This window comes from Ictidomys tridecemlineatus, chromosome X, assembly GCF_052094955.1.
Source record: "Ictidomys tridecemlineatus isolate mIctTri1 chromosome X, mIctTri1.hap1, whole genome shotgun sequence".
Lineage (NCBI taxonomy): Eukaryota > Metazoa > Chordata > Mammalia > Rodentia > Sciuridae > Ictidomys > Ictidomys tridecemlineatus.
In genome coordinates this window covers 114831204-114844820 of record NC_135493.1, presented here as the reverse complement: position 1 = coordinate 114844820, position 13617 = coordinate 114831204, and the positions used below count along the sequence as shown (strand labels likewise).

General features: G+C 40.9%; 1 protein-coding gene across 11 annotated transcripts in view; it reads left to right on the top strand.

Moving 5' to 3' along the window:
• Positions 1 to 13617, top strand: part of Reps2 (RALBP1 associated Eps domain containing 2) — a 210590-nt gene that overhangs the window by 173738 nt on the left and 23235 nt on the right. For 9 of the 11 annotated variants that reach the window (XR_013431904.1, XM_078035087.1, XM_078035088.1 and 6 more), the window contains 2 exons: positions 9177 to 9260; positions 10390 to 10535. Coding sequence is in view for 9 of the 11 variants with exons in the window: in XM_078035087.1 (XP_077891213.1) it covers positions 9177 to 9260; positions 10390 to 10535 (230 nt within the window). In the remaining 2 variants the exon portion in view is untranslated. Of the gene's footprint in view, positions 1 to 9176; positions 9261 to 10389; positions 10536 to 13617 lie in introns of those variants that run through there. The other 2 variants (XR_013431903.1, XM_078035089.1) reach the window with 1 other exon arrangement.

Here is a 13617-nt window from a genome sequence, read left to right as displayed (position 1 = left end):
ACAGAGGGAATTCAAATGATGAGTGTGGTAAAATATTGCATGAGGCTAGGACTTTGAGGCCTTTTAAATTTTTCATATACTGTTATTATCACTAGATCTATATATATCAGTGGTGGGGGACCAGCAAGGAGAATTTCTAAAGTCCTAGTCCTGAGATACTGTTGAATACTGATGGGTGGTGGTAGGTGCCTGCAAGAGAGGCATTTTTTCATCTTATTCATAGGGAATACAAATTTCAAGAGAATCCTGCCATAGATCACATTATCTGTGAGGACTATGTTGTTGAGTCTGCAGATGAGAGTGTAATATGGCTTAAGTATGTGATATAGAGAGTGGGGGCTCAGACTCAGCTCAGATCTTTGTTGTATTAATAGAAATTGGAAGTAGAAAAACAAAACCCTGGTCATGGTCAGAACACTTGCATTTTATACCAAAATAAAGCATTCAGAGTCCTCTAGTTATAATAGCAAGTATTTTTCATGGATGTTGTCCAGTAATCAAGCAGGTTTTGGGAATCCGTAGGAGATTCTGTCATGTAACTACTGAATCCAGGGACTACTTCTCCATTACAGTTGCTGATTACCCATTCCCACCAAAGTTCTTCCTGAGCTCCTCAGTGTTTTCCTGGGTGTTTCCAGTATTGGATTGTTTTCCCATTGGACTGAGGGGAGGTGGGTGGTGCCAGAGATGTTCAGTGCAAACTGCCTGAGATGTCTGTACTGAGGTAGCCTTCAAATTTGAAATCCTGAAAGGGCTTTTATTTTTTAAAAGTCTCCCCTCCAACATTGATAGTAGTAATATTTAGTGGCACAGATTTGGATTGTGGATCATCTACTTTGGGGCTTGTAATCTAAATTGGAGCCAGCATTTTCTCAGTCTAGGTTTCCCTGTGTTTGTCAAGGGTGAAAAGTCCGTTACACTGAATTGGCTGCTGCCTGCACTAACAGAAACTGTGCCTGGGAAACCAGTCAGACTTTTTTTTTTTTTTAACAATAGCTGCTATCATTATTGAACAGTTATTATGTAGTTGTGCTTAACAATCTAGACAGATCTTTTGTTTAATTCTCACAGTGTCTGAATGAGGTTGATTATCCCCATTTTTCAGATGAAGAAATTATACCTCAGAGAGGTGAAATATGTGACATATGTGACCAGCTTATACACTGAGCAAGGGCAAAGCTTGGATTTTACTCTAAAGCCTTCACCCTATAACTGCTATGCTCTGTGGCAGTAGTTACCATGGAATGAATTCTTAACCTCCTTTTCAGTGGAACACAAAACAGTGTTGGACTTATTGCTGGCTCATTCCACATGTGGATTAGAGGACCTGCTGTTTGTTGGTGTTCAGTTTAGGCTCTGGGAAAAATGACAGCATAGCAAGACCCAGATCCTGTTTTCTAGATGGTTACCATTCAGCTCCATTTCTGTCTTTCACAGGTGACTTGGGTCATGGATTTTGGTAAACAGTCTTTCAGTGATTTGGGTCTTTTGGACCCTCTTGATTCTGGTTGTGGAATGATGGGGCTTGCTGTGGCCAGTATGCTGCTGGCTGCTGTTTCTGCTTGGTAGGTCCCTAGGTTTGACCACATGGCTTTCTGGTGTACCCTTGTCTAGCAGAAATAAGGGTCAGGTGAAAATTAGGCAACAAATGACATTTAGTATACTGAGAAGATGCTGGAAAACCTTAAGAGGCTGCAGCAGGATTGTCTGCTCATCTCCTTAAAATTTAGCCACTGCCTCTGTGATCCCCAGTTTGGGGATCCATCCTCATTCTTTGGTATTAAACAAAAGTTGAGTTTATTTTTACAATCTGTCAATAGCATGCATTGCAAAATTTAGATGTCTTACCAGTTACCCATGCCTTGGCAAATTACTGCAATTAAGCTTTTTTTTTTTTTTTTTTTTTTTTGGTGGTGCTGGGGATTGAACCCAGGGCCTTATTCATGTGAGGCAAGCACTCTACCAACTGAGCTATATCCCCAGCCTGACAAACAACTTTTTTTTTTGTTCCAGGGATTGAACTTGGGGGCACTCAGCCACTGAGTCCCAACCCTAGCCCTATTTTGTATTTTATTTAGAGACAGGGTCTCACTGAGTTGCTTAGGGCCTTGACATTGCTGAGGCTGGCTCTGAACTCACGATCTTCCTGTCTCAGCTTCCCAAGCCTCTGGGATTACAGGTGTGCGCCACGACGCCTGGCTAACAAATGACTTTTTAACAAAATCTTGTTCCTGAAGATTTTTGTCTTGCTGCAAATATTTATAAATGGAACCTTGGAGGCATATACCCAATTCCTCCCATGATAAATGGATGAGCAAATAGTTAAGAAGCCTAGTCAGTCATTGCAGGAACACTTATGGCCTTGTCCAGACTAAGGTCCCTGGAGACTTTGTTTACTCATCTTTTTAAGTGAAGAATTTTGGCCATCAATGGTCCCCAATTGGTTTGGGCTGGCTATGTAAAAATCTCCCAGGGAGCTTGTTAAAATATAAGTTATTCATGCTCCATTCCTAGGAGATTCTGATGAGGGAACTCTGGGGTGCTGTCTAAAAATCTGCAATTTATAAAAATCTCCCAGATAATTCTACTGAGTTAGCTATACACCAGTTAGCTATATTTGGGAACCAGTGGGGTAGAAGGTATAGAACAATTGATTTGGGAAGAAACCTTTTATAAGTTTGAAGATTTAGGGAATACTTGGGCATATGGAGTAGGCTCCATATGGATGAATTAACCCAGGTATAATGTAGTCAATAATTGGAGCCAGGTGGTGGAAGCACTTTAACTGGCTGAGCAGTTGTGTTATGTGCCATAGGCCTTGGGGACATGCTAAAGGCTTTGAGATAAAAGAGCTTCCATGAGATGATGTTTTACAAGATTAGTTTCTCAGTGATGTACAGGGTGAGTCAGCCTGGGCAAGAAACTGAAGGCTGGAAAAACATCTGCTGAAGTTTTTGTAGTGGCCCAGGCGGGAAGTGTGGTGAGAACTTGAAATGGAGTAGGGGGTAGGTCCTTTTGGTAAAAAGAGGTTGCCTCAGTAGAACTATAATCTGAGATACATTGTTTTAAACTATTTAAAAACTTGTAATTTATTGTTAGGTTCATCTGCCTTGACTATTATCATGAATGATTTCTATTGTGTATTTTTTCCAAGAGTGTTTTTTGATTGATTTGGTTTAGTTTGGGGTACTAGGCTTTTTTTTTTTTTTTTTGATACCCAGGGGCACTGTATCTTTGAGCTGTATTTCCAGCCGTTTTTACTTTTCATTTTTCAACAGGGTCTCAATAACTTGCTGAGGGTCTTGCTAAATTGCCCAGGCTGGCCTTGAATTATAATCCTCATGCCTCAGCCTCCAGAGTTGGGATTACAGGCATGCACCACCATGCCTGTCAGGCAGGTTTTAAGAAGCCCATGGAACAAATTCGTATAGAGTAGTAGTTGGCAGCAGCAACACAAACTGTTACTGCAACAAAGAAAGGGAGAAGAAAAGCAGGAGGGGAGCTCTTTCTTGCCTGAAAGCAACCCCATCCACACCCTGCCTCCATACTCTTAGCCAAATAAGAAGGGGAAGAGTGTGCAGCAGGGGCCCCTGGAGTTGGATCTGCCAAGCACTGTGGAGATTGCTCCTCTCCTAGGATTGGGTGTGGACCTTAGTATCTGGCAGGAATGTTCTTCCTTTGTTCATCTAAAACCCAGCCTGTAGTTAGCGTTTCCTAAAGTATGTCCCACAGAACATTATTTCTGCTGAATGTTAAAGGAGTTACATGAGAATAAAGAATTGAAGTCAAAGAAGTCTGAGAACGTATGCCTTAACAAGCAAAGGCAAGTGGCTTCCATTACCTGACAGAATTTCAGAGCACGAAATGTGCTATGTGCTTATTGAATCACCAAGAGGAAGATAGACTAGCCAGTGCTTCCTAAGGTTAGCTGTAGATTATTCTCCCCTGTAGGTAGGGGCTGGCAAATTATGGCCAAATCTGTACCACCCACCTTTGTTTGTAAATAGAATTTCTTGGAACACAGCTATGCCCATTCATTGGATTGTCTTTGGCTACTTTAGCACAACAGTTGAGTTGCAGAGCTGCCACAGAAACTGCATGGCCCTCAAAACTTCAAAAGTTTACTGCTGTCCCTTTACAGAAAAGATTCACCAATCCCTGTTGAAGATCATTTCTAGACTGCCTTAAGGAGATATAAGTGGATTTTCCAGCACTGCTTTATGATGAATCTGCTTAATTTTATTCAGTTTCTGTATGGCCATAATTCTTTCTTCTTGATTTAAACCATTTTTTTTTTCTCTCAACCACTTATCAGGGTCAAAATCTGAGTTCCATATGTCCTTGTTCTTTTTCTTTCACTTATGCCATATTCTATCAAGCACCAATGATGTATCCAGTTTCCAGTCTAAGTAACTCTCACATCTACCTGTTCCCATTCCCACCAACCTGGTTTAAAATACAAAGCAAATCAGACCATTTGTCTACTTTGAGTCTATAGGTGGCCCCTCTGGCCCTCAGGGTGTGCTCCAAATATGCAATGTGGATGTAAGGTCTGGTTAGGGAGACAGAAATTACTGGGTGGTATTCCATAGTAGAAGACATTTAATTCAAGGAATTAGATGCTTACAAAAAGCATTAGACATTGTCAGGCTTCTGTCTGCTGTAGTGTAGAGAAAAGTACAGAAGTGGGGAAGGTGCTGAACGAATGGTCTTCAGATAATCCAGGTCTGTAAAGCCATGTATGGTCTACCCCACTGCCTTTCTCCAGTTCCAGGCATGCCCCCTGTTTTGCTCCCCACACTTCAACTTCACTCTACCTGACTAGATTCCTAACTCTACACATATTCCTAACCCAATTTTAAAAATGAAAATAAAATGACTTAACATGTATTATCCTCTGTATCAGGAATTTGGGAGTGGCTTGGTTGGTTGGTTCTGGTCCAGGGTCTTAAGAAGCTACTGGGGATGTGGCTCAAGGCCCTGGGTTCCATCCCCAGCAGCACCAAAAAAAAAAAAAAAAAAAAAAGAGATGTCATCCAGGAATGCAGTCATGTGAAGGCTCACCTGGGACTGGAGGATTCAGTGCTAAGATGACTTGGCAGGAGGCCTCACTTCCTTGCTAAGTAGACCCCTTGTTAGGACTGAGTGGATTTCCTTACAGTATATCAGCTGACTTCGCCCAGAATAACCAGTATATGAGAGAAAAATACACACAGAAGCAGAGAGAGAAATACCAAGGGATAGCATATTAGGGTGCTTTAAATCCCCCTTTCTGGGACCATGTTGTGTAGTGTCTCTGGCCAGGTTCCTTAAAGGCAAAAAAGCCAAGGGGAAAAAACCAAGGAATAATGGAGTCTCAGATAAAGGCTGACCTTGGCCTGATCCATATAGGGTGTAATCTGGTATATAAATTACATCACAGAATTATCCTCCTTTGAGTTAGAGGATTGCCCTTTTATATCCTTCTACATACACATCAGTTATTGTCCGTGGCCTGCTGGGGGAAGGGTTGGGAGGTAGGCTTCCATCAGTTGACAATTTTTCTCTAGAGAAAAGAGCAGCTGTGAGTCATTAGTAGCCAAACCTCAGAACAGCTGGGGGATGGATGTGTCAGCCAGATAAAGGTGATCTGAGTGGGGGCACTATAGCACCTTTGACTGCTGGCTTCTTCCTGTTTAATTCTGAAGTATTTACCAAGGAACCTGCCTGTAATTGAATAAAAATGAATGAACAGAAGTGCTTAGCTTCTCTGGGCCTGTATTCATTTCTGGAAAGCCAACTGAGCAGGCCATGTTGTTCCATCATCCATGGAAACAGGCAAAACCACAGGCTAGACAGTTCTCTGCATCCTAAGCGGCAGTACCTTGTTCTACCATGTGACCTATCCAGGCCTTTTTTTTTTTTTGGCAAAATTGGAATGAAAATAGCTTGTCATTTGCACTTGGAAAGTACTAGAATTGATGTGCGAGAGTGTGTGTATCGGTATATCTCTATATCAATATCTGTATCTGTATCCCAGGTCCTTGCATATAATTTCAGAAAGGTACTTTTGTAAATGAAAAAAATTCAGATTGGGGCTGCGGCTCAGAGGTGGAGTGCTTGCCTAGCATGTGTGAGGCACTGAGTTTGAGCCTCAGCAGCACATAAAAATAAATAAATAAAATAAAGCTTAAAAAAACTCAGACACATCTTACCATTGCTTCCTCATTCTTCCCAGCTCCTGTCTGATTGTTGCTTGTGTTTTTAGAGATGTTTAAGGGAAAAGGTGGCATCAACAAAGACACTCTATACTTTTTCTGTGTTCAGAATCCTCATTTCTGTTGAGAACAAGGTCACTTTATCACCTCCTTCATTATTTTCACAAGAAGGAGACTTCACTTACCTCTACGGGGAAGGGAGTTGTAGAACACACATTTCTCTGTGTGCCTGAGGAGAAGTGACCAATAGAAAGGCAGAGTGCTGGGGTCTGTCACTCCTCCTCTCTCTGCCTGCCTGGTGAGATATGTCACTACACACCTGTGGTCCCTGCAGGGGGCTGCATGCATAGACTTGGAGCCAGAACAGATACCTTCAAAGTAAGAGATTTGTGGGTGGAAGGAAGGAAGGGGCCTCAGGTCCAAGTTGCATTCTTTACCACAGTTCACCAGAATCTCTATACTCAAGCGGTTATTGGGCCCTCACCTAGCTATTAATTAAGTTGATGTTTGAGTCACAGATCTTGGAGTATGACTCCATATGTCACAATCCACAAGGAAAGAGAAGAGAGTGCTGCATTCTCTGTACTCCTGACAATGAAAGCTCCTGGGGAAGCTTTGGTTGGGTGTTTCCCAGGCACTTCAAACTCTCTATGACTCAAAGTGGGCTCCCCTTACTGCTACTTGTCCTGTGCTTCCTGTCTTGGGAATCCGCCTCAGTGTTCTTGGGGTGACCCAGGCTGACATCATGAGTCTCAGAGCATATAGGCCCTTTGTGAATTTTTGGAGCCTCCATTTTTACCACCTCCAAACATTGCTCCTGTAACTGGCTGTGTTCTGCGTGTCACTAAGGCCTCAGCTGACTCTTTGCTGCCTGAGTCTTTTTTATTTGGGGTGGAGGATGGTACTGGGAATTGAACTCAGGGTCACTCAACTACTGAGCCCCATCCCCAGCCCTATTTTGTATTTTATTAGAGACAGGGTCTCAGTGAGAGTCGCTTAGGACCTCGCTTTTGCTGAGACTGGCTTTGAAATCACGATCCTCCTGCCTCAGCCTCCCAAACTGATAGCATTACAGGCATGCGGCACCATGCCCAGCTGCTGCCTTAATCTTTGCTGCTATACATGGCTGTGTGCTTCTGTAGTCGCCACACTGCTTCCCACTCTAGTTTCCTGAAGCATGATTGCTTGGCCATTTCTTCGTCTCTCCCCTAGACGTACACTCATACACTGCTGGTGGGGCTGCAAATTGATGCAGCCAATATGGAAAGCAGTATGGAGGTTTCTTGGAAAATTGAGACTGGAACCACCATTTGACCCAGCTATCCCTCTCCAGACTGCTTATAAGCAGGGTCTATCCTTGGATAACAGCACAGGGCCCACCTGCAGTAGCAAAAACATTGCCTTGAATGAATAACTCTTTGGCTTAAGGGTGCCTGAGGCTACATAGCATTGTGGTTATAAGCCTAACTTTCGAACTCAAGGCCTGGATTTAGATCTTGCTATTTTTGTGATCTTAGGTGAGTTCCTTAACTTCATGATCTTCAATTTCTTCACCAAAAGTTTGAGAATAATGATACTTCCTAGGGCTATGATGAGGGAATGCAATAAATAATCATGCAAAGCACTTTGAGCAATGTATGACATATAGCTCATATTCAGTGTGTCATAGTATCTGATAATAGTAACAGCAAAAATAATAAAACAGTTATCATTGAAGGAAGGGAGAAGGCTGTAAAAAAGTACTTGGAACTAGAAATCAGGTATGTTGAATGCCTGCATAATGGGTTTAGAAGAGATGGAGTGTTTGGAATAAAAGATAGAAGCAGATGGGATTACTGTAAGGAAGAATGAATAGGGAGAGAAAAATGGGACAGGGGAATCGAAGACAGAAAGTTGAGAAACCCTATATTTGAAGGATAAGAAAAGACAAAAAAAAATGATTACAAGTAGGAGATTGCAGCTTCTCGGATGCCAAGGACAGGAGTTTGAAAAAAAAAAAAAAGCAGTCAAGGATGCCGTGTTGGGTGGAAGGGGAATGAGAAGATTAGAAAAGAATCTACTAAATGAGAGAATGTTAGTTCCCTGGGAACCAACCCTTTCAGTAGAGTCAGAGAAAGAAGCCTTGCTCTCTGAGTGGTTAGAGAAGGATGGATTAGAGCACATCAAGGCAGTTGGTTGTGCTACAATGTGTTGCTATAGTATGAATTAATTTGTGGGTAAATGGAGGACTGTCAGTGAAATGTGGAAGTCATTTATTTTGCAAGTGGGTTTTTTTTCCTTAGCATGTTAATATTTTGCACCATTGGCTGAAAGCAAAGTACTGTAACATAGCTGAAGGAAGCAAGTCTCTGGGAAATAGGGGGCCACACGTGACACCCAGTTACCCTGTGTTCTGGCATTCTTTGCCAATCTTTGTACATTTTAGTCATTGATTCCATACCACTTAGCAGCCTCAACAATCTGATGAGTCCTTCTACCACAAGCCTCCTTCTTTTTTAAATGTAAAGAGCCAAATTTACTAGAGTGTTTCTTTATTAGGTATTTAACATTTTTTTAAAAATTGCAGTGTGTTTTAAATGATAATGATTGTTTTTCTTAGCACACCAGTTAAGATCTTAAGGTCTTTCCCCCCATAGACCCCATTATTTTTAGAATTTGATTTTGTAAAGTGTTAGTTTTTAACCAATATGTATGTCAGTTATAGTAGAAATTCCCATGATTCCTTTTCCTAAGGTTGAATAATGCGGGGAGGAGAGGTGGAAGGGAATAGCAAGGCTGTGAGGAGTTTCCCCCAAGGATCACCAGACTCAACCATGCTTGGCTGCAACTTGATCAAAATTAGTTTTCCCTGAGTGACCATTTTCCTGAATACTCTGTTATATATTTAGGTGTTATGTATTTTGGTTAAGATCAAATGTAATATACATTTGGGTGGTTGTATCTTTGCATTTACATCATCTCTCTGATTTCTTGCTACAGTCTGAACAAGTATCTGAGACTGAGGTACTCCCACAGATGAACAGAGCCCCTTCCCAGGCTGCAGAAGGTAGTCCAGCAAAGAAGGTAAGGGCAGCATGAGGATGCCATTGTGGTGGCATTCTGAGGACCTCTCAGAGGTCCTTGCCTCTGTTATCAGATCTACTGCTTTAAAGTTTCCATGTTCTGAAAGGAATGGGAACAATCTACTTTTCCTAAAATGTGTTTTCTTTGTGAAGATAAGGATCTTGAAACTTTCTGAACTTGACCCTTGATATTACTGAGAGTTCATACTCCCCTCCTCAACTTCCCAGCTAAAGATAGTGGCCTTGCTTTTGGCAAATCAAATGACGTGGGGAGGAATATATGCATTTAGTGAAACCCCACACACCTGCTAAGCCTGAATGAACATTTTTTGGGGTGGAATACTGTCCCCTTCTTGGCCTTTGTACAATGATTTCGTCTTGCATTTCACTATCTTTACTTCTGCCCAGCCACGCCATTGAGTTCCCTTTCATTTGCTCAGTTAGTACCATCTACTTATCATGCTTGTTCCCTACTTTTTTCTTATCCTCTTCTTGTTATTCCCCATTTTCTTCCAGGCCCTTCTCCCAGTGAAGACAATGGGCCTTGGGCTTGGGAGCACAGATGATGCAGGGTCCTCCAAGGAAGCAGACCAGCTGTCTCCTTCCAGAACACAGTGTAGCTTCTTTGTTTGACTTTTTGTGGACATCAGGAGGAAGAAAATTATAAGCACATGACTAAGACCTTTAAAAACTTCAAAATTTTTGTTATAAAAGGTGCCAAAGTAAGACAGAGCCAATTTTGTCTTCAGTTGAAAAAAAATCAAACAAAACTATGTTAGATGCACAGGGTCTACGTGAGCTTAATTCACAAAAAGTAATAGATCGCTTACAAGGGAAGGCCACTAGAATCTGATTCCTGTGTTCTTCCAGATGACAAAAAGAGGCAATAGACTGTAAGCATTTAAAAGAAAAAGAGACAAAGGAAGGCAGGCAGGAAGGCTGGCTACCTGCTGGAATCTGATGCCTGTATCTTTCCTGTTCTTGCCAAGCTAGGAGTCAGCCACTTATCCTTGGGTATGAAGTTTGAATAGAGCAATCTTCTGATCTTGGGGACAAAGCTAGCATGATGGTGGTGGTGGTGGGGATTTGTTTTTCACTTTGTAGTTTTTCGTTTTGTTTTTAATCCACAGGATATATCATATTCTCAGGCTCCATCAAAGCCCATTCGTAGGAAATTCAGACCTGAAAATCAATCTACGGAAAACCAAGAGCCTTCTACTGCTGCAGGTGGGCCAACTTCTGTAGCAACTGTGAAACCCCATCCAACGGTCCAAAAGTAAGTAGAACTGATGAGAACAAGATGAGACTCTCTTTTATGTGTGTGTGAGTGTAAACTCACATCCGTGGAATAGTCTTATGATTGTCTTATTCACCTCTATGATAGGATTGAGGTCTCCCAGTCACATAGAAGGTTTTTAAACTATAGAATTTTAACCTGACCCTATAGAATTTAAGGGGCATCTGAGTCCTAGGCTGTGGTGGTTTGGTTGGGTTTCCTGCCCTTTGTCTCTTCTTGCCTTCCTACTGTTCTTTATTGTGCTGAAGTAGATTTTCCTAGGAAGAAGACAGTACTATGGGCAGTTTTCCCACTTTTCCTGTCTTATCTCATTCTTTCCAGGCATATGGCTAGCTCCATGACCACACATCTTTCAATAGAAGTGGTACGTGGTTTTTAAAAATCCCCATAAAGAGTTCTTGTCATCAGTCATCTCAGCTCTGAATGGGCACAGTTAGAACATCTATAATATTTATCTCACCAGCTGAAACTGATATTGGAGAGAGCATGGGGACATTTGTGGACATGGCCAGAGACTCAAGACAACAAAATTATGGAAAAATCATTTGGCTTTGAGAAGAGCCTTCACTTGCTTCATTTTTTTATTGTAACATTCTGTGAGGTATCAAGGGCAGAAACCTGCTGCTCTCACTTAACTTTACATGAGCCTGACTGGGCATGAATGTATGGGCTCAATATCTATCATGACACTTCTGTAAAGACCTTTTAGGTCTCTGGGGCTTATGTGGATTTTCTTCTACTTACACTGTCGTGGAAAGAAAAACAGCAAGTTTTGTGGGTGGTATCAGCAACTGACCTTTGTAGCTGAAACACAGTTCTGAATTTTTGCATTCCTCTTCTTCAGATGATCTCCCCACCCTGCAAAGGGAAAATTCCCTGGTAGTATCAATCCATAAAAGAGATTTTTTTCCGGTTTTCTTTTTTTTTCAATTTCAGTTTTATTGAAATGAAATTGACATACAGTTCATCTTTTAAATCTACAATCAATTAGCTTTTAATATATGCACAAAGCCCTGCAGCTATCACTACCATCTAATTTTAGAACATCCTTATCATCCCCCAAAGAATCTCTGTTCCCCATTTCCCTTCTGTGCCCAGTGCCTGGCAACAACTAATCTACTTTGTATCTATTTTGCTTATTTTCCCATTTCATATAAATGGAATCCTGCATCATGTTATTCTTTCTGTCTGGCTTCTTTTTATAGTGTTTTCAGGGTTCATTCATGTTGTAGCATGAATCAGAACTTCATTTCTTATTGCCAAATAATAATCCATTGTATGGAGATACCACATTTTATTCAGCCTTTTATCAACTGATGGAATTTTATATTTCTACTTATTGGCTGTTAGAAATAATGCTGCTATACTATTTGTGTACTTGGTTTTTCTTTTAAAGAGAGAGTGAGAGAGGGAGAGAGAGAATTTTAATATTTATTTTTTAGTTATTGGCGAACACAACATCTTTGTTTGTATGTGGTGCTGAGAATTGAACCCGGGCCGCACGCATGCCAGGCAAGCGCGCTACCGTTTGAGCCACATCCCCAGCCCATGTGTACTTGGTTTCTGTGTGAGACCTATGTTTTCACTTTTCTTGAGTGCATACCTAAGCATGGAATTCCTGGGCTATGTGTTTGTTCTACATTTATCATTATCAAAATGTTTTTCACACTGATTGTAACATTTTACATTCTCATGAATGTGTGAGGATTCCAGTTTTTCTACTTCTTCATTAGCATTTTTTGTTTTATTATTATTATTATAGCCATCATAGTGTGAAGTGGTGTCTCATTGTGGATTTGATTTGTGTTTCTTTAATGACTAATGAGGTTGAGAATCCTTTCATGTGCTTATTGGACATTTGTATATATTATTTGAATAAATATCTATTCACAGCTTTTGTCTTGTGTGTGTGTGTGTGTGTATATGTGTGTGTGTGTGTGTGTGTGTGTGTGTGTGTGTGTGTGTGTGTGTGTGTTATTGGGGATTAGACCCAGGGGTGCTCTGTCACTGAGATACATTTCCAGCCCTTTTTAATTTTTATTTTGAGGTAGACTCTCACTAAGTTGTCCAGACTGACCTCAAGTTTGTGATTCTCCTGCCTCTACCTCCTGAGTCACTGGGATTACAGGCATGCACCACTGTGCCTGGCCTTTGCCCACTTTTAATTAAGTTTTTAATCTTTCTCTCCCCACATTTTTTTTTTTTTGGTACTGAGGATTGAACCCAGGGACATTTAACCACTGAGACACATCCCCAGCCCTTTTTATTTTTTATTTTGAGGCAGGGTTTTGCAAAATTGCTTAGGGCCTCACTAAATTGCTGAAGCTGGCCTTGAACTTATGGTCTATTTGACTCAGCCTCTGGGATTACAGGCTTGCACCACTGCGCCCAGCTAATCTTGTTCTATTTTGAGTTATGAGTTCTTTATATATTTTGGATACAACCCCCTTGTCAGATATATTATTTGCAGATATTTTCTCACATTCTGTGAGTTGTCTTTTCACTTTCTTGATGGCTCTGTTTATAGAACAAAAGTTTTTAATTTTGATGTAATCCAGTTTATTTTCTCTTCTGTCTCTTATATTTTTGGTTTCATATCTAAGAAATCATTGCCAACTCCAAGTTCATGAACATTGGCTCCTATGCTTGCTTCTAAAAGTTTTAAGTTTTACACTGATGCTTGTATTCTGTTTTGAATTCATTTTGGGTGTGATATGAGGATGGGATCCAACATTATTCTTTTTGCCTGTGGATATCCAGTAGTCCTAGCACCATTTATTTAAAGGAGATATTTCATTTTATCTGCCTGTTTAATGAGTGTCCCTCAGCATGATAGCCTCTTGCTAGGTGAGGTGATCATATGATATCTAGTAGAGAGAGGCTAGGAGGCACTAGCACATTTCATAGTATAAACAGCAGGGATTTAGGAAGCTTAGGCTCTGAGGTCAGGGAATTTTATATAACGTCTTATTTTAGTTCCCAGACTAGTTTATTTTGGAGTGATAAGAAGTGACTTAATATTCACAATTAAAAAAATATTTTTAGTTATAGATGGATACAA